Source organism: Aquarana catesbeiana, unplaced genomic scaffold (genome assembly GCF_042186555.1).
Source record: "Aquarana catesbeiana isolate 2022-GZ unplaced genomic scaffold, ASM4218655v1 unanchor233, whole genome shotgun sequence".
Lineage (NCBI taxonomy): Eukaryota > Metazoa > Chordata > Amphibia > Anura > Ranidae > Aquarana > Aquarana catesbeiana.
In genome coordinates, this window is record NW_027362661.1 from 1,279,375 (window position 1) to 1,298,154 (window position 18,780).

The 18,780-nt window shown below is 44.0% G+C and overlaps 3 protein-coding genes and 1 pseudogene across 3 annotated transcripts in view; 2 read left to right on the forward strand and 2 right to left on the reverse strand.

Moving 5' to 3' along the window:
* Positions 1-18,780, reverse strand: part of LOC141121836 (uncharacterized) — a 963,509-nt gene that overhangs the window by 37,848 nt on the left and 906,881 nt on the right. The window lies entirely within an intron of this gene.
* LOC141121879 (uncharacterized) overlaps positions 1-18,780 on the forward strand; it is a 173,439-nt gene that overhangs the window by 25,952 nt on the left and 128,707 nt on the right. The gene's annotated exons all lie outside the window — the stretch shown is intronic.
* On the reverse strand, positions 10,029-10,134 carry LOC141121916 (U2 spliceosomal RNA; annotated as a pseudogene).
* The window catches only part of LOC141121842 (uncharacterized), a 297,848-nt gene continuing 289,461 nt past the window's right edge, over positions 10,394-18,780 (forward strand). Inside the window, exons 1-6 of the mRNA XM_073611580.1 lie at positions 10,394-10,492; positions 11,208-11,317; positions 11,848-11,982; positions 12,069-12,192; positions 12,309-12,406; positions 12,486-12,692. Of these exons, the coding sequence (XP_073467681.1) occupies positions 11,222-11,317; positions 11,848-11,982; positions 12,069-12,192; positions 12,309-12,406; positions 12,486-12,692 (660 nt within the window). The 5' untranslated portion in view covers positions 10,394-10,492; positions 11,208-11,221. The remainder of the gene's footprint in view (positions 10,493-11,207; positions 11,318-11,847; positions 11,983-12,068; positions 12,193-12,308; positions 12,407-12,485; positions 12,693-18,780) is intronic.

Sequence of the window (18,780 nt, forward strand, 5' to 3'; positions counted from 1 at the left end):
GAGGACGTAAACCCATGGGTCGGGGCCACTTTAGGACTGCAGAAAGTTTCTCTGGGTCCATCGAAAAACCAGCAGTGGAAATGACATAACCCAGGAATTTAAGCAGTTTGTGATGGAACTCGCACTTCTCCAATTTACAATAGAGATTGTTCTATGTTAGTTTCTGAACCACATGACATACATCTGTGTGGTGGCTCTCCAGGGACTTGGAAAGTATGAGGATATCGTCGAGATAAACTACCACACATAACTGCAACAAATCTCAGAGGATATCGTTAATGAATTCCTGAAAAACTGCCGGGGGAATTACAAAGGCCAAAAGGCATTATGAGGTACTCATAATGGCCTGTTCTAGTATTAAATGCAGTTTTTCACTCGTCGCCCTCCTTAATCCTCACAAGAGTGCATGCCCCTCTCAAATCAAGCTTCGTGAAAACTGTTGCTCGCTTGAGGTGGTCAAATAACTCCGTACTCAACGGAATCGGATAGGCATTCTTAATCGTGAAATGATTGAGACCCCTATAATCAATACAGGGTCTCAGTTCACCACTCTTCTTCACGAAGAAGAAACCAGCACCAGCAGGGCACGAGGATTTGAGGATGAAACCTTGAGAAAGTGAGTCTGCAACATACTGCTCCATGGCCTTATCCTCCAAGACTAACAAAGGGTAAACCCCTCGAGGGGGTATGGCACCAGGTTGAAGTTCAATTGCGCAATCATATGGCCGGTGTGGAGGCAAACTACTGGCTTGACCTTTGTCAAAGACATCGATAAAATCGCGGTACTCCACCGGCAGGGAGGAGAGTGAAGAGGTGCACAGAACCTTGGCTAACTTTTGGAAGCATGTCTTACTGCATTGTGGCGACCAGGAGAGAACCTCAACACGGAGCCAATCAAAAGAGGGGTTGTTCCTCTGTAACCAAGGATAACCAATAACCAATGGAAACTTAGGGAAATAACTTGGAATTGGATTAACTCATGGTGAAGAGCCCCTACGGCCATGGTCAACGTCTCATGAGTCACATGGGCAGGCTGTAGGGGTCTCCCGTCAAGAGCCTCAATGGCAAGTGGAGTGTCACACAGCTGCAGCAGAATCAAGTGCTTTGATACAAAGACAGCATCAATGAACAGGCCTGCAGCCCCAGAGTCGATTAGAGCCTGTATCTCGACGGATGACTCAGCCCAAGAAAGGGTGACCGAAACCAGGGGCTTATCCTTCTGGATAACTGGAGACGAAACAACGTCACCTAAGGTCTGTTCGTAACAGGACCTCAAGGTTCAGGCGTTCCCTGGACGGGTAGGACAAGACTTCAAAAAGTGACCTGCCTGGCCACAATAAAGGCACAATCTCTCCCTCCTCCTAAAGGTTCTCTCATCTGCAGAGAGACGCGTGAAACCCAAGTGCATGGATTCATCTTCACTGACCGACTCAGTACTAGGAGGCATGGGAGATGAGGGAGGCATGAGTGGGACTGCAAAGCTCAGAGGAAAACATACAGGAGGCTTCCGCAAGCGCTCCTTAAAAGAGAGTCTTTGAGTTTGGAGTCAATGAGGATGGCAAACGTGATCAACTTCTGCAGCTCAGTGGGTATATCTCGGGCTGTTATCTCATTCTTGATGGAATCCGAGAGACCATGAGAAAAAGCAGTCACGAGGGCCTCATTGTTCCACGCAACTTTGATGCCAGAGTACGGAATTCAATGGCGTAGTCGGCAAGAGTTCTTGTACTCTGTTTGATGGACATGAGGCACTTGGCAGCAGAAGCGAAGCGTGTGGGAACGTCAAATACCCTTTTAAAAGAAGCCACAAACTCAGGGTAACAAAAGACAACAGGTTTTTGCATCTCCCATAGAGGGTTTTCCCAGGCCAAGGCTCTCTCAGAAAGCAAAGATATCACAAAACCTACTTTGCTTCTGTCCGTAGGAAACGCCTGGGGAAGCAGCTCAAAGTATATCTCAACCTGGTTGAGAAACCCTCTGCATTGAACTGGATCACCCCCAAATCGCTGTGGAGAGGGAGCGGAACCAGACATAACTCTTATAGAAGTAAGACTCGAGGTGGGGGCCTGCAAAGGGACTGGCACAGCAGCAGGGGCAGCCTGCAACTCAGGTTGAACCGGAGCAGCCACAGTGGGAGATTCCAGTTTGTAACGCCATGGCAAACTGATCCATGCGGTGATCTTGCTCATTCAATCTGGAAAAAATATTACCAACAAGTGGACTGATTGTATCTTCTGAATTCATGGCCTTCGCCTACTGTCAGAAACCATGAAATCTGACCGAGACAGAAGTACAGTTTATTCACACTTGTTTAATAATAAAAGTAATCAGAACAAACATAGTCAAAACATAGCCAGAGTTCAGGAACCGGAATGGATAGTCAGACAAGCTAAATGTCAGGGAGCCGGAGATGAGCGTAGTAAAACAGCAAGCAGGATCTGGAGCCAGAAGGGATGTCAGCCAAGCAAGTCTTTTAACAGGAATGCAGGAGAGCATCTCTGGTATGTTGACTAAGGCGAAGGCAGAGATCCTCTGGGCAGGACGGCTTAAGTAGGCAGGACTAACAAGCAGGATATCATCAACAGCTGGGTACCTGAGGAGAGATAGGAGCTGGCAATTAGCTGACAGCTAAGCGGCCCGTTTAGAGAAGGAAGGGCTGAGCCCAGCCCTGACAACCTAGGATCTTGGCATGCGGGGATGAGTTTATAGTTGTGTCATCAATTGTGGCAAGGTAATCAGGGAAAGAGGCACGTGGGGAAGGAAATATTATGAGCTTGGTTTTGGATAGATTGAGTTTAAGAAAGTGGTGTGACATCCCAGCTTATATGTCTGTTAGTAAATAAAAAATACATGAGAAGACTGAAAGAGTTTGCTGAGGGGTAGAGAGATAAATTTGCGTGTCATCAGGGTAGAAATGCTATTGGAAGCCATGGGAGGCTATCAGCTGACCCGGAGAGGTCCAAGAATAGAACCTTGAGGGACCCTGACAAAGAAAAGAAGAGGGAGTAAAATTGTAAGTAACATTAAAGGTGTAGTTGGATAAGTAGGATGAGAACCAGTGAAGAGCACAATGGAGACCAAAGGAGTGGAGTTTTTTGAGGAGGAGGGGGTGGTCCATTGTGTCAAAGGCTGCAGAGAGGTCCAGTAGTAGGAGTACAGAATATTGTCCATTAGTTTTAGCCATTAGTAGGTCATTTGTGAGTTTAAGGAGAGCAGTTTACATGGAGTGTTGAGGGCGAAATCCGGACTGAAGGGGATTAAGAATTTTGTTCTTATTCAGATGGTCACTCAGTCAGTTGTAGACCAGACGTTCCAGGAGTTTGGTGGAAAAGGGGAGTAAGGAGATGGGCCATAGGTTGTTAAGATTGGCGGGGTCCAGTGAGGGCTTTTTAAGAATGGGGGTGACTAGTGCATGTTTTAGAGAGTTGGGGAAGATGCCAGAAGAAAGGGAGAGGTTGAAGATGTGGGTTAGAGAGTGTAGAATGGAGCCAGAGGGTAACCGTAGCATTTGCAAAGGAGCAGGATCTAGGGGCAGGTGCTCCGAAAAAAGTTTAGCAACCTTGTCTATAGTAGCAGGGTTGAATAAGGAAAGTAATGATTGTACCTGTGGATATGGGGCTTTAAATGGTGGAGGTATCTGCGCATTGGAGATTTCTTCACAAATTGTATCAATCTTATTTTTTAAGTGATTGGCGATCCCCTGGGCAGTGAGTAAGTTAGTGGGTGGAGGTAGAAGTAGAGAGTTGATGGTAGAGAGGAGTTGAGGGGGACTGGATGAGAAGGTGTTAATGAGAGTATTAAAATAGGTCTGCTTGGCACAGAGGAGGCAGCAGTTTTACTTTTGGAGGACAGATTTATATTGGTTGAAGTCTTTTAGTCTTACGCCACATGCGCTCAAGAGTGCAGCTACGTTTTCTGGTTTCAAGGTTGTAGGGGTCGGGGCCTGATTCTGTGTCTAGTAAGGGGACAAGCTTGTGTAGGGAGGATGACAGTGAGCTGTTGTAGACAGAAGTGTCTAGGTTGGGGCAGGACAGGGGTGAGATTTTGTCATAGAGGTGTTCAGTAGCAGAGAAGAGGTTTGAGGTAGCCAAACTACGGGTAACTGTTATGTCCTGTACAAACGACCGGTTTTGCCGTCGGAATAAACTCTGAAGGCTTTTCCGACGGAATTCCACTCAAGCTGTCTTGCATACACACGGTCAAACCAAATTCCAACCCTCAAGAACGCGGTGACGTACAACACGTACGACGGCACTAGTAAAAGGAAGTTCAATAGCCAGTGCACCACCCTTTGGGCTCCTTCTGCTAATCTCGTCGGAACAGCATACAAACGAGCATTTTTTCTGATAGTAATTAGTTCCGTCAGAAAAATATAGAACATGTAAGTCCGGAATTTCTGTCGAAAAATTCAGACCGTGTGTATGCGGCATTAGGCTGTTAGAGGGAGAGGAGGTGAAAAACAGGGATTGAGCGAAACTAATAAGGTGGTGATCAGAGAGAGGAAAAGAATTGTTGGAGAGGTTGCACTGGGTCAAGGGTGTTGCCATCGGAGTGAGTAGGAGCCTGTATTCATTGCTTCAGGTCAAGAGAGGAGGTTACACTGAGAATATTATAAGTAGCAGGAGTGTTAGTATTAAAAGGGATGTTGAAGTCACAGAGAATGATTGTGGGGATTTCAGAGGAGAGAAAGTAGAGTAGCCAGGCAGAGAAGACATCAAGGAAGGTTGATACTGGTCCAGGGGACCGGTAGATGACAGCAATTCTTTGAGAAACAGGAGAAAATAGACAAATACCATGTGCCTCAAAAGAGGAGAGTGTCAGAGAGGGAGGTGGGTGAAGAACCTAATAGGTGCTGTGTGGGGCTAAAAGGATTCCCACTCTGCCTCCCTTCCATCCACTGGGTCTGGGGGAGTGAGTCCAGAGAAGGTCGCCATGGGAGAGGGAAGCGGGAGAAGCAGTGTCAGATTCATAAAGCCAGGTTTCAGTAATGGCAAGTAGGTAAAGGGAATTTGTGATAAAGAGGCTGTGGAGGGCGGTGAGTTTGTTACAGACAGAGCGGGCATTCCAGAGGGCACAGGAGAAGGGGAGGCTGGTTTTGGGAAGAGGAGAAATGGAAGCCAAGTTCTGTGGATTGCGGCTGCTGCCAGAGGGTGTAGGGTGATAAAAGCATTGGGCACAGTTAAATAAAGGAGGCCCAGGGTTTGGGGATATGTCACCAGAGGTTAGGAGAAGCAGAAGGGTTAGAGAGGTAATGTGGCAGTGTGATTTAGCTCGCTGGCTGATCGATAAAACTGAACCATGTATGGCCAGCTTTGGAAGCAAGATATATTAATCATCAACTGATCCCCCCTGAAGGGGTTAATTCACATATTACCTCCTCTGCTGCCAGATCCAGCAGTGTATTCTCTCTACGTCCTTCCAAATGGGATGTTCTGTCTTTACCTGACATCACTTCCTGTCTGTATTCCATAGAGAGTTTCTGTCTGGGTAGAGGTGAGATCACCACCTTGTGGAGCTCAGAGGAACTGCAGCCCCCGAGAAACATTTTTTAGTGTGAACACGTCCTTGTGCTGTGTGTGTATGTACTGTATATCCTTCCCCTTTCTCTCCACCCTGAGTGTGTATGAAGAGGCGGAGCTCTGAGTGTGTATGAAGAGGCGGAGCTCTGAGTGTGTATGAAGAGGCGGAGCCCTGAGTGTGTATGAAGAGGCGGAGCTCTAAGTGTGTATGAAGAGGCGGAGTTCTGAGTGTGTATGAAGAGGCGGAGCCCTGAGTGTGTATGAAGAGGCGGAGCCCTGAGTGTGTATGAAGAGGCGGAGCCCTGAGTGTGTATGAAGAGGCGGAGCCCTGAGTGTGTATGAAGAGGCCTAGCTCTGTGTGTGTATGAAGAGGCGGAGCTCTGTGTGTGTATAAAGAGGCGGAGCTCTGAGTGTGTATAAAGAGGCGGAGCTCTGAGTGTGTATAAAGAGGCGGAGCTCTGAGTGTGTTTAAAGAGGCGGAGCTCTGAGTGTGTATAAAGAGGCGGAGCTCTGAGTGTGTATAAAGAGGCGGAGCTCTGAGTGTGTATAAAGAGGCGGAGCTCCTGCTGGAACAGCGGTCGGAGGAGGAGGAGTCTAGGAGGGAGATGACAGAAAGCTCAGCAGACTCTCAGGAGTGAGCGAGGAGGATCCAGTTCCTTTGCCATCGGAGGTGAGGAGAGTGTGAAGGATGTTGGTGACTCTGGTAGATGAAAAGCTGGGAGTCATATTGCTCTGGTGAGTGGGGAAGCACTACTAAGGGGGCGCCCTCACCATCACGTGTGTAAGAGGTGGAAGAAGGCGTGGCTACACTACAGCTGCCACAGTTTGGAGCACCGAGAACTTTACACCTTATCAACTTTTCATTGATTGGTGGACATTTTTTTTGAGTTTGTTGAAGTAGATGCAAAGTGGAAGCAGTGGACTTGCAGAGAACACTATATTGCGTACAAAATATTGTATGTTTACATGAATTTGTACAGATTTTAACTTTATTTAATATAGCTGCAAATATTATAAGATTAATGAAATAGATGCAAAGTGGAACAGTGGATCTGCAGGGAACAGCATCTTGAGCACAAAGCACTTTATGTTGTATATGAATTTGCACATGGATCAGTTTACTTTATTTATTGATAAACACCATAAGATCAGTGAAGTAGGTGTAAAGTGGAAGCAGTAGATCTGCAGAGAATATTATTTGAGCCCCTAGCACTTTATATATGAATGTCTCCACATATTTTAGTGTATTTGTGATGATTTATGTGCACACACAATAGGACAGCGCTGTGACACATAATGCTCTTCTAGTTGATAAAGGGAATACTTACCTTTGTTACAGCAGCAGTCCGGTATAAGTTATTTTTGTAGGTATTTGAGTTGTTACACATAGCGCGGGTTTTATTCTATTTATATTGGTGACATAATTGGCCAAATCTGGGGATCAGGAGCCATTTCCACTCTTTACTCTCGGCTGGGGTTCTTTGTATCCATATAACAGATTTTTTTTTTTTTAGCCCATGCTGTGTGAAACACACTCAAAAACTTCATCCGGTGCCAAAAAAATGTGCACACACATAAAGAGAGAAACACTGTAGAAAAGACTAGAAAAACAATAGAACAGAATAGAAGAAAATATAATATATATATATATATTATATATTATATTTTCTTCTATTCTGTTCTATTGTTTTTCTAGTCTATTCTTTTCTATTATTTTCTATTCTATTCTAATCTTTTATATTCAAATTTGATTTCGGTCTATATGAAATTCGAATTTTGGAAGATGTTTTATATATATATATATATATATATATATATATATATATATATATATATATATATATAAAATTTTCTATTCTGTTTCATTGTTTTTCTATGCTATTCTTTTCTATTCTATTCTAAACTTTTCTATTCGAATTTGAATTCATTCTATACGAAATTCGAATTTCGGAAGATGGCTTCTGAAAGTGGAATTTCGTATAGAATGAATTCGAATTTGAATAGAAAAGATTAGAATAGAAAATAATAGACTAGACAAACAATAGAACAGAATAAAATATAATATATATAATTTTTTGTATTCTGTTCTATTGTTTTTCTAGTCTTTTCTCTTCTACTCTGTTCTAATCTTTTCTATTCAAATTCGAATTCATTTTATAAGAAATTCAAATTTTGGAAGATGGTTTTATATATATATATATATATATATATATATATATATATATATATATATATATATGTGTGTGTGTGTATATGTATAATATATATATATGTATATGTATAATATATATATATATATATTATACATATACATATATATATATTATACATATACACACACACACATATATATATATATATATATATATATATATATATATATATATATATATATATATATATATATATATATATATAAAACCATCTTCCGAAATTTGAATTTCTTATAATATGAATTCGAATTTGAATAGAAAAGATTAGAATAGAGTAGAAGAGAAAAGACTAGAAAAACAATAGAACAGAATAGAATAAATTATATATATTATATTTTATTCTGTTCTGTTCTATTGTTTGTCTAGTCTATTATTTTCTATTCTAATCTTTTCTATTCAAATTCGAATTCATTCTATACGAAATTCCACTTTCAGAAGCCATCTTCCGAAATTCGAATTTCGTATAGAATGAATTCAAATTCGAATAGAAAAGTTTAGAATAGAATAGAAAAGAATAGCATAGAAAAACAATGAAACAGAATAGAAAATTATATATATATATATAATATATATATATATATATATATATATATATATATATATATATATATATATATATATAAAACATCTTCCAAAATTCATATAGACCGAAATCAAATTTGAATGTAAAAGATTAGAATAGAATAGAAAATAATAGAAAAGAATAGACTAGAAAAACAATAGAACAGAATAGAAGAAAATATAATATATATATATTATATTTTCTTCTATTCTGTTCTATTGTTTTTATAATCTATACTTTTCTATTATTTTCTGTTCTAATCTTTTCTATTCAAATTCGAATTCATTCTATACGAAATTCAAACTTCAGAAGCCATGTTCCGAAATTCGAATTTCGTATAGAATGAATTTGAATTTGAATTGAAAATACTATTATAGAATATAAAATAATAGAAAAGAAAAGCATAAAAAAACATATATATATATATATATATATATATATATATATATATATATATATATATATACATATTCTATTGCTTTATTATTTTATATTCTACCTTATTGTTTTTTTTAGAAAAACGTTTTCTATTTTTTTTAAATTTTTTTTTAATTTCATTATGTTTTCGAATTCGATTCGAATATGTTTTCGAATTCGATTCGAATTCGTTCGTTTTTTTTTCGGATTCGTTTAAATTCTTTACTTTTGTCATTCGGAAATTCGGATGCATCCGAATTTCCGAATAATGAAAAATTCGTCCGAATTTCGATTCGGAACGAAACGAAATGCACATGCCTAGAAACACAAAAACGTGCAGATGGGTGTACACAAGTCCTCTAAAATCAGAGGGCCTCGCCCTGATCACCCGGGACATTAGGCTTCAGACGGGGATTGGGGTATTTACACTTGGTCCATCTGACCGAAACCAGACGGACCCCTTTCTCTGGAGGGTCTGCCGAAACTTACCCATCCATGTACTAGGTGGGGCTCCCCTGAGAGAGAGTGAACTAAGCCAAAAGGCCATGTCCACCCCCTCCCAAGACTTTCAGGGCAGGCCCGAGGACCTACACCCTACCAGCCACATGTGCAAAAACCGTGTACAAACACAAAAATACAAAAAAGTGACAAACATGGGATTTAAATAAAAGAAAGTGGGGAGAAGGAAGTGGAGAGGAGAGGAGGTCATTGTGTGATACAATGACCAGGCCCTCCGTCCAGGAATCAAAAATTCCTCCGGTCCCAGCCAAAAGGCCCGGCCCAGGAGGCAGGTGGGGAAAAAAAGTGTGATATGGTTCAGTGACCGTGGTGCCATAAATCAAAGTGACCCTCACTCACAGTGATATTACGGTACCCCTGGACTGCCACTCCAGGGGAACATACACCATGGGCTTCTTTTCGGGCCCGACCCTCAGCTGGACCAGTGCGGCCCTGCGTCCCAACCAGATAAAGAGTCCTTCCAAGTTTTCTTGGGGAGAGCCATGGGCATTGGCACAGCCTCCACCGGTACTAGCCTTTCCAGGCCCCCATGAATCCAGTGGATTTGCACACCACCACCCCGAGCCCTCATTCAGGGTGATGACAGCTCCTCCACTGGCCGCTGACAGGGACAGCGACCACACCAATCCTAGCCAGAAGGGCGGGATGACCCAGCCTTTCGGCCAGACCCAGTGCAGCACCCATCCTCACCAGGAGCACCCTTCAGGCCTGCTTAGACTCGACCATGCATTAGCCTCTATGACCTAAGAGTGCCAACGTGGCCCCTACCGAAACAGGCCATCCAGGTACAATTACACCAGAGGATTTGCATAGCCCTCCCCATTGGGAGAAGCAGAACGCCTCCTCTGGCAACTGGTAAGAACAGATACTACACTTGATCTTAGCCAAAAGGCAGAGAAGCAATAACTTCTCCACATCTCTATATAACAGATGTTCTACATGACTAAGTCTGCAATCAATTTTACCGCAAAATCAAAGGTGCCAAAATGTCTCCCCCCCGAGCAGTAATATATTTCTATCCCCCTTGGTGGGAGTGGAGATGACCCATCTATAAGGATATACAGTACATACACACACAGCACAAGGACGTGTTCATACTACGAGATGTTTCTCAAGACTGCAGTTCCTCTGAGCTCCACAAGATGGTGATCTCACTTCTACCCAGACAGGAAGTGATGTCAGATACAGACAGGAAGTTCCGGGTGAGAGGTGAGTTGGGAGGAAGTAGAGAGAAGACATTACTGGAAGTAGCAGCAGAGGAGGTAATAAGATCTTATTTTCTATTTACACCCAGTAACCCCCCGTCATGTCCGTCCTCTTCCTCCATAGTCACTGTGATGTCTTTTATCTCCAGCAGATGATGATACACACATATATAGTGTGGATATATGTATATTAACCCCTTCAGGGGGATCAGTTGATGATGAATATATCTTCCTTCCAAAGCTGGCCATACATGGTTCAGTTTTATCGTTCAGCCAGCGGAATGAGAGGAAAAAACTGAAGAGATTCCCCCATCCACACATTGGAGGGGGATGGGGGAATCCTCCCCGCTGCACTATTGTATTCTGACAATGGGGGGCGCTCCTCCGCTCTCAGAATACACAGATCAGTGATGAAGCTATTGGCTGCAGCCGCTGATGGAGTGACTTTTATCCGGCAGTGACCACACATGGATGGAAATGTGACCGATCCCTGCTGAACCAGCTGAATTTCCATGTCTCTATGGTCACCATAAGTGACTTCCTCCCCTCCCCCTCATCTCCTTCATTATGTAAGTCATGCTGAGATAATCTCCCATTGGCTGAGCAATATTCTCATTTGTCTCTGAGCTCCTTCTTGCTATTCCTCGTCCTGCCTGTTGTTTCCTTGGATTGATTTTCTGTGTAGTGACCCCGGCTTCATCTCTGTTCTCTCCTCATCGTCTGTTGCTTGTCCTAATACCAATCCAGATAATTCTCTTTTATCTGTCCACAGGGAAACCTTCATAGATGACAGCACCAATGAGGATGGAGGAGGACCGGAGTCACATGACTGAGAAGATACTAAACTTCACCCTGGAGATCATCTACCTGCTGACCGGAGAGGTGAGGATTCTGGGAGTTCACATGTCCGTGCTGTTGCTTCAGTTAGTGTGCTGTTACCGGCTGCTCATGCGCGGGAGTGACATCATCGCAGCTCCGGCCAATCATAGTGCCGGAGCCCTGCGATACCTGGAAGTAACTCTGGGAGCAATGTCGCCGGCCGGAGCTGTGTATGGGGACTACGATGGCTTCAATCTAAGGCATACTAGCTCATTATTCCTTTACAACCACTTTAATAAAACACAGAATGGACCGGAGAGGTGAGGAGGATTCTGGGAGGTCACATGACATCCCTCTTATCTCTATTAATAAAACACAGACCTGACCGGAGAGGTGAGGAGGATTCTGGGAGGTCACATGACATCACTCTTATCTCTATTAATAAAACACAGACCTGACCGGAGAGGTGAGGGGGATTCTGGGAGGTCACATGACATCACTCTTATCTCTATTAATAAAACACAGACCTGACCGGAGAGGTGAGGAGGATTCTGGGATTCTAACCTGATATTCCTATTGGTTCCTCAATACAGAGATTTCCTCTTATGAAGTCCGGTGATCATATGACCATCACAGTGCCTCCATGTGACTCCCTAAAACCAGAGAGACACAACATGCAGAAGATTCTAAAAGTCACCAAGAAGATGATGGAGCTGCTGACAGGAGAGGTGAGCGGTGCTGGGAATTCTGGGACATTATCCAGTAACAGACAAGGGATGTGTCTGGATGGTGACTGTATCATTGTGTGTGTCAGGTTCCTATAAGGTGTCAGGATGTCACTGTCTATTTCTCCATGGAGGAGTGGGAGTATTTAGAAGGACACAAGGATCTCTACAAGGACGTCATGATGGACAATCAGCCGCCCCTCACATCACCGGGTAAGAGGAGACTTTATTGTAAAGGAGAGAGCAGTACGGAGGGTCCACCTAGATCCCCCATCATCTGATAAACACATAGAAACAATGTATTCAGTCAGTGTGTGTGTTTCCTACAGATGGATCCAGTAATGGGAGCCCACCAGAGAGATGTCCCCGTCCTCTGTATTCCCGGGATTCCACACAGGAAGGTCACACCATCCCTCACCATCATCAGGTAGATGATTGACAATTATTGGTAGCTATGATTTATACACAGCATGTCTGTAACAATGATTGTTTTATTATATATTCAGAGTGGAAACCTCGGGGATTATAATATTGTTGTTAAAGAAGAGTATAAAGAAGAGGATGAGGAGTATGGAGTGATGGAGGAGTTATCAGAAGGACACAAGGATATGATGGAGCCACCTAATACCAGGAACCCACCAGAGAGATGTCCCCGTCCTCTGTATTCCCGGGATTCCACACAGGAAGATCACACCATCCCTCACTGTTACAAGGTTGGTGGGACAGAGCTTATAAAACACAGACTCATGGAGACAATCTGTGGATTTTTAGGTGAAGTCACAATAATAAAGCTTATATTTTACAGATGATATTTTTTCTAATTTTCTTGATTTAGAGTGAAGATCCAATCGATATAGAATTTGAGGGTAAAGCAGAAGAAGAAGGAGAGAGGTATGTGAGGGATGATCAGCAGTCTATGGAGGAGGATGGAATAACGGGGACCTTTATAGAGGAGGACACTCCTACAGAGATCAGAACAGGTGGGTCATTAACACTAAATACATTCCTCCACCCATACTGCTCACTGATTGGTCCAGAGTAGGGTGGGGACTGGGTGATATCAGCCTGTAATCCCCTGGTCACTTTCCTGAGCTGTGTTCCCCGTCCTGTATTCCTGTATTTCTCTCGGATAATCTTCCTTCTCTATGCTGCAGACACAATTGTTGTATCTAGACTGGATTTATGGAGATTCTGGGGTTCAGGAGGCAGCAAAATATTGATTTCAATATAGGCATTACTAGACCTAGGCATCTGGGGTATGTGATTTGAGTTTTCTTCCCCATGTCCAGGTCTATCAAGCTCTCTAACAAAACAATTCTCCCGGGGTTACTTGCTCTGTTGTCTGCTGGCTGTGCCGGGTGGAGGGATATGTCTGTATAGTCTCAGACCCAAGTCACTGAGTGCAGTCTCAGGAGATGGGAGGCAGCGGTGTGGGACCTCTGCAACTTGTCTCATGTAAACATTTAAACTTCCACTGATTACTGAATACCAATATTATGAGTCCTGACCATTACACTATATAATTTATATTGTACATTACATAGTCCTGACTTCTGCTCTCTCCCCTCTACCCAATGCTATATATAAGCATAATATGTATTCTCTTTTGTTGCACCCATTTTCCACCAGCTGGACATTTTATATCTGATGATTTGATTGGAGCACAGACTTTTACATGTTGATAATAATGTGATAACATCCTCAAACTTTGGAACCTTAAACAGAAAGTGATAATGAGGGAGGAGTCAATAACCCAATGATGGTGGTCTTCAGGATCAGTCCAGTCTTCATCTTGGATGTTCTCCCCCCCCCCATCCTCACTCTCTGACCTCTGGTGGGGCTCAGCCCCGCTGTTATTTATAACTAAATCATGGACTAAATAAGGAAGTGCAGTACTTTTTGTGTAGGGAAGATGGCAATGAGTGATAGAGGGGGTGGGAACACTCATCCTATAATCCCCTCATCACTGTCACTCCTATAAAAGACAGTTCTTATTATTTCCTCACTCTCTGACTAAGGTCCATGAATAAAGAAATGATCTGGTAGGAGATCAGAGGACCCATTTACTAGTTACCTTGAGGGTGGAATTGTAAGATCCTCAGAGACAAAGCTGCCTGATGTGGGCGGAGTCCTGGTTTAGGGGAACCAATCTGCTCATGTCTAGTAATAATCTTTTTATTCCTATTTTAGTAGATGGACTGGAGATGAGGAAAACCTCAGAGGATTGTCTCACTTTGTCTCCAGACTGTAAAGTAGAAGATGAGGACATCACACAGTATAGTCCAGGAGAAAATCCGACTACCTCAAATGTCCATCCGGCACCACACAGTGTAGATGGACCATCGTATTCCTCTTATCCTGAGGAACCTCAGACTGTAAGGAACGGAGCCGTCCTTCCAACAGATAAGAGGTTTTCCTGTACTGAGTGCGGGAAGTGTTTCCATTCTAAATCAAAACTTAATGTGCATAAAAGAACTCACACCGGGGAGAAGCCGTATCCCTGTGCTGAGTGTGGGAAATGTTTTTCACAAAAGTTTAATCTTTATACCCATCAAATATCTCACACTGGGCAAAAGCCATATTCCTGTTCTCAGTGTGGGAAATGTTTTTCACAAAAATCTAGTCTTTGCACACATCAGAAATCTCACTTGGGACAGAAGCCGTATTCCTGTTCTGAGTGCGGGAAATGTTTTTTACAGAAGTCCAGTCTTTACAAACATCAGAGATCTCACTCGGGGGAGAAGCCATATTCCTGTCCTGAGTGCGGGAAATGTTTTTCTGACAAGTCCACCCTTTATAGACATCAGAGATCTCACACGGGGGAGAAGCCGTATTCCTGTCCTGATTGTGGGAAATGTTTTTCACAGAAGTCCAATCTTTACACACATCAGAAATTGCACACGCGGGAGAAACCACGTCCTTGTCCTGAGTGAGTGAATTGTTTCTTACTGAAATCCTGTCTTCCTGTACATCAGGGATCCCACACAACCCTTGAGGTGTATCAGTGCCTTGAGTGAGGGAAATGTCTTCTATATGAATGTTGCTGGACATCACATCTCTCATGTAGGGAAGAAGCCACTTTTTAGTTCTGAGTGAGGGAATTGTTACTCACTGAATTCCTGTCTTTCTGTACATCAGGGATCCCACACAACCATGCCTTGAGTGTGGGAAATGTCTTCTATATGGATGTTGCTGGACATCACAGCTCTCATGTGGGGAAGAAGCACACCCTGATATACACCTCAGATATACTCCATGGCTGATCTTCATCATGTAAGAAACAGTTCATAAGGAGATCAGAGATCACCAAAGACATGGATGAAGTGTTATACCGTGTTGGCCATTGATAGCAGTAGAAAAATAAAAATGGAGTCATTACCTTTCATTGGCTGATTACGTTTTGTGGTGTAATATTTCACAAACACTTGGGAGGTCTATTTAGAAAAAAAAAAAACATTAAATGAATGTGACACACATTTCCCCAGCCATGACAAATCTCAGACCTATTTGTTTCATACATGGAGTACATTATCATAGGAAATCAATCTAGTGACCATAATGCTGTATGATGTTCTTTTTACTGTTGAAGGTATTTTAAGAAAAGTACCTCATTATTACCACTAGATGGAGCTGATGATCATAGGATGTCACTGTGTTAATTAAACTATGGCCTGAACATATCACAGCTGGGCAAATGCTCATCACATTTGTCCCAGCAAATTTTCTATAAGTAGACCGCCGAGTTTCCTCTGTCAAACATGGTTTTATACTGATGACTGAGATCATAGTCGTGGACTTATTAATGTACACGACAGTGAAGTAAATAACCAACTCAACAACCTAACTAGAATACACTATCCCAGCCCTCAAATTTTCCACTTGCCTACTCGCATTTTGGGAGTGGAAAATGAGACCTTGCGAGCGGGGAGTGAGCACCGCCGGCGGGTGGGGTTGATCTGGGTCCGTTCTCCCAGTGTTCGGCCCGGTGGAAGAGAGCATGGAGGAAGAGGAGAGCCAGGGGGTCACGAGCGGTATAGCACGCTGTTACAGCTTACATTGAAATTACCTCCGCTCTGCTCACTGTCACACCCAGCCCCGCCTCCTCCTAACCCCGCTTCTGTGATTAACAGAATGCGGTTCCAGTGCTGGGATGTGTTCTGTCTATCACAGGCGCAGGGCTGTGTGTGACGGAGAGCAGAGGCAAGTTCATGTAAGCTGTAACAGTGTGCTATTCACGCTCTGTGATCCCATGGCTCTCCTCTTAATCCAGTCATGATCCGGCCACCCTCTCTTCCTCCACCCTGGTGAGGCTGCAATGTGGGGCACAGTGCGTCTGCAATGGGGGCACGGTGAGGCTGCAAAGTTGGCACGGTGAGGCTGAAATGTTGGGCACGGTGAGGCTGCAATGTTGGCATGGTGAGGCTGCAATGTTTGCACGGTGGGGCTGAAATGTTGGGCACGGTGAGGCTGCAATGTTGGCACGGTGAGGCTGCAATGGGGGCACAGTGAGTCTGCAATGGGGGCACCGTGAGGCTGCAATGTTTGCACAGTGAAGCTGAAATGTTGGGCACGGTGAGGCTGCATTGATGGGCACAGGTCACGCTGCATTGATGGGCACAGGTGAGCCTGCATTGATGGGCACTGGGGAGGCTGTGTGTCGAGGGGAACTGATGAGGTTGTTAATATTTATTTTTGTAACTTAATTCTGCATAAAACATTTAAGTGTCATTTCATGAGATTTATGAGGGCGTGATTAGGGCGGGGCAAGGTAGGGTTTGGGCGGGGCAACTGGTGGCGAGTAACCCTTGAGGCCTGGCTAGTAGCTCAGGACTTGAAATTTTGAGCCCTGCACTATCCCATACAAATGGAGGGAAGCTCACATAAACAAGGCAGGACTGGGACTGAGAATAGGGATCAGAGATGAGGTAACAGGATGCAGGAAACCAAATACAAAAATAGAAGGATCAAGCAGGGAAGCTGCTCACAGGTAGAATGCTGAGGCACTGATGAAAGCTAAGGGAGGATTATATGCTTTCACAGGAGCCTAATTACTGAGATCTGCTGGGAGACACCCACTGGTGGCCACCAGAACTGCACCCTTCTCCTCTGGGAACCACATTGCACCTAGCAGGTTATCCCAGCCCTGACAGTTTCTCCCCTTATGTCACGACCTCCAGTTGCTCCACTTGGGCTTGAAAATAAATGTCCATGTGAGAGACCCTTGCCCTGGATAGATCCAAAAATAAGAAGATCCTGGCATCATTGTGTAGCGGCTGCTTCACATTCCCCGCTACCTTGTCAAGCTGGCCGGGTCTCTTACTGAGGGGAGAGACGCAGCCTGTCAGTTTCTATGGGGGGATTTTCCCCATCCCTTTTTCTTCTCACTGTGGAATGAGTCAGAGACATATTTAGAGGCACTTCTCCTATTACTTCATTGGCAGAGGGAAGCTAGCCAATTAAGGGAGTGGCAAGGAACTCTGGGAGATGGAGTCCTCAACACTACACACATCCCAGAAGCCATTCCTAGAGAGGAGGGATCTTACCCCCAGAGGCTTCCTGGGAGAGAAGAGAGTTAGCACGAGGTGTGAGGAAGACTGGACGCTGGAGAAGGCTTCTGCGGTCCTAGGTCTGTGTGATTGTCCCTGCTACAGCCCTGAGGTTGGCTGTGGACATCAAGAGCTAAAGGGAGGACCCCGGGTGCATCTCCAGGCATCCCTGTCAGCGTGTGGCGTTTCTGTGAGGAGGTGGCCAGTTGGGCACCCATAAATTGGTACCACAATATTCTCTCCTTGGGCATCTGGACATAGGATTTGGTGAGAGGGCCCTTGCCGGATCCTCTATAAGCCAGAACACTGAATTAAATAAGAGTGATCCTCTGCGCTACTTTGTGATGAAATAAATTCTAATTACATTCAAGGAATTGTTGCAATACCTAGTGGATTCACAACTACACGTGCATAGATAAATTGATAAGTGGTTTTGCGCTATGCCATCCTCTACACATATAAAACAATGTAATGTTAGTACAAAATAAATGAATTTTGACATTGGTGAAGTCCAATAGTGACTGGAAATCAAGTGTTCCAATATAATCGTTCTAAATAGTTCTAATATAGTGATCGATCCTTAGTATAAAACTTCCCAGAGAGTCTATGCGCTGCCACCAACACCTCCGTGCTCACAGAACCCTCACCTCATATCCACAGAACATAAGCCTTGAATGCAAATTCAATAGAGATAGGCTGATCCCTCCTCCTAGAATCTTCTCCGCAAATCCTCACTCAGAAGATCCAGGCTTACATATGGGGATGAAGTAAACAGACAAGCCTCCAGTTAGATTAACTGCTTGCCGACTAGCCGCCAGGGCGGCACGATCCCGTGAATCGTCATAGCTATTTGTCAGCTTGCAGGATCTGGATAGCAAGTGCACACGCTGCACTGAGGGGGTGCCAATGCTCGTGGCCGACAGTCGCGATGACCGCCGACCACGAGTGATCGCGGGCACGAGAGGCAGAACAGGGACGTGTGTGTGACACATCGTGAGATCATAATAGCTAGGAACCACGATCTGTCACTTCCTCTTGGTCAGTTCCCTCCCCCTACAGTTAGAAATACACACAGGGAACACAGTTAACCCCTTGATCGCCCCCTAGTGTTAACCCCTTCCCTGCCAGTGACATTTTTACAGCAATCAGTGCATTTTTATAGCACTGATCGCTGTATAAATGCCAACAATCCCAAAAAAGTGTCTGATGTGTCCGCCATAATGTCACAGTCCCGATAAAAATCGCAGATCACCAC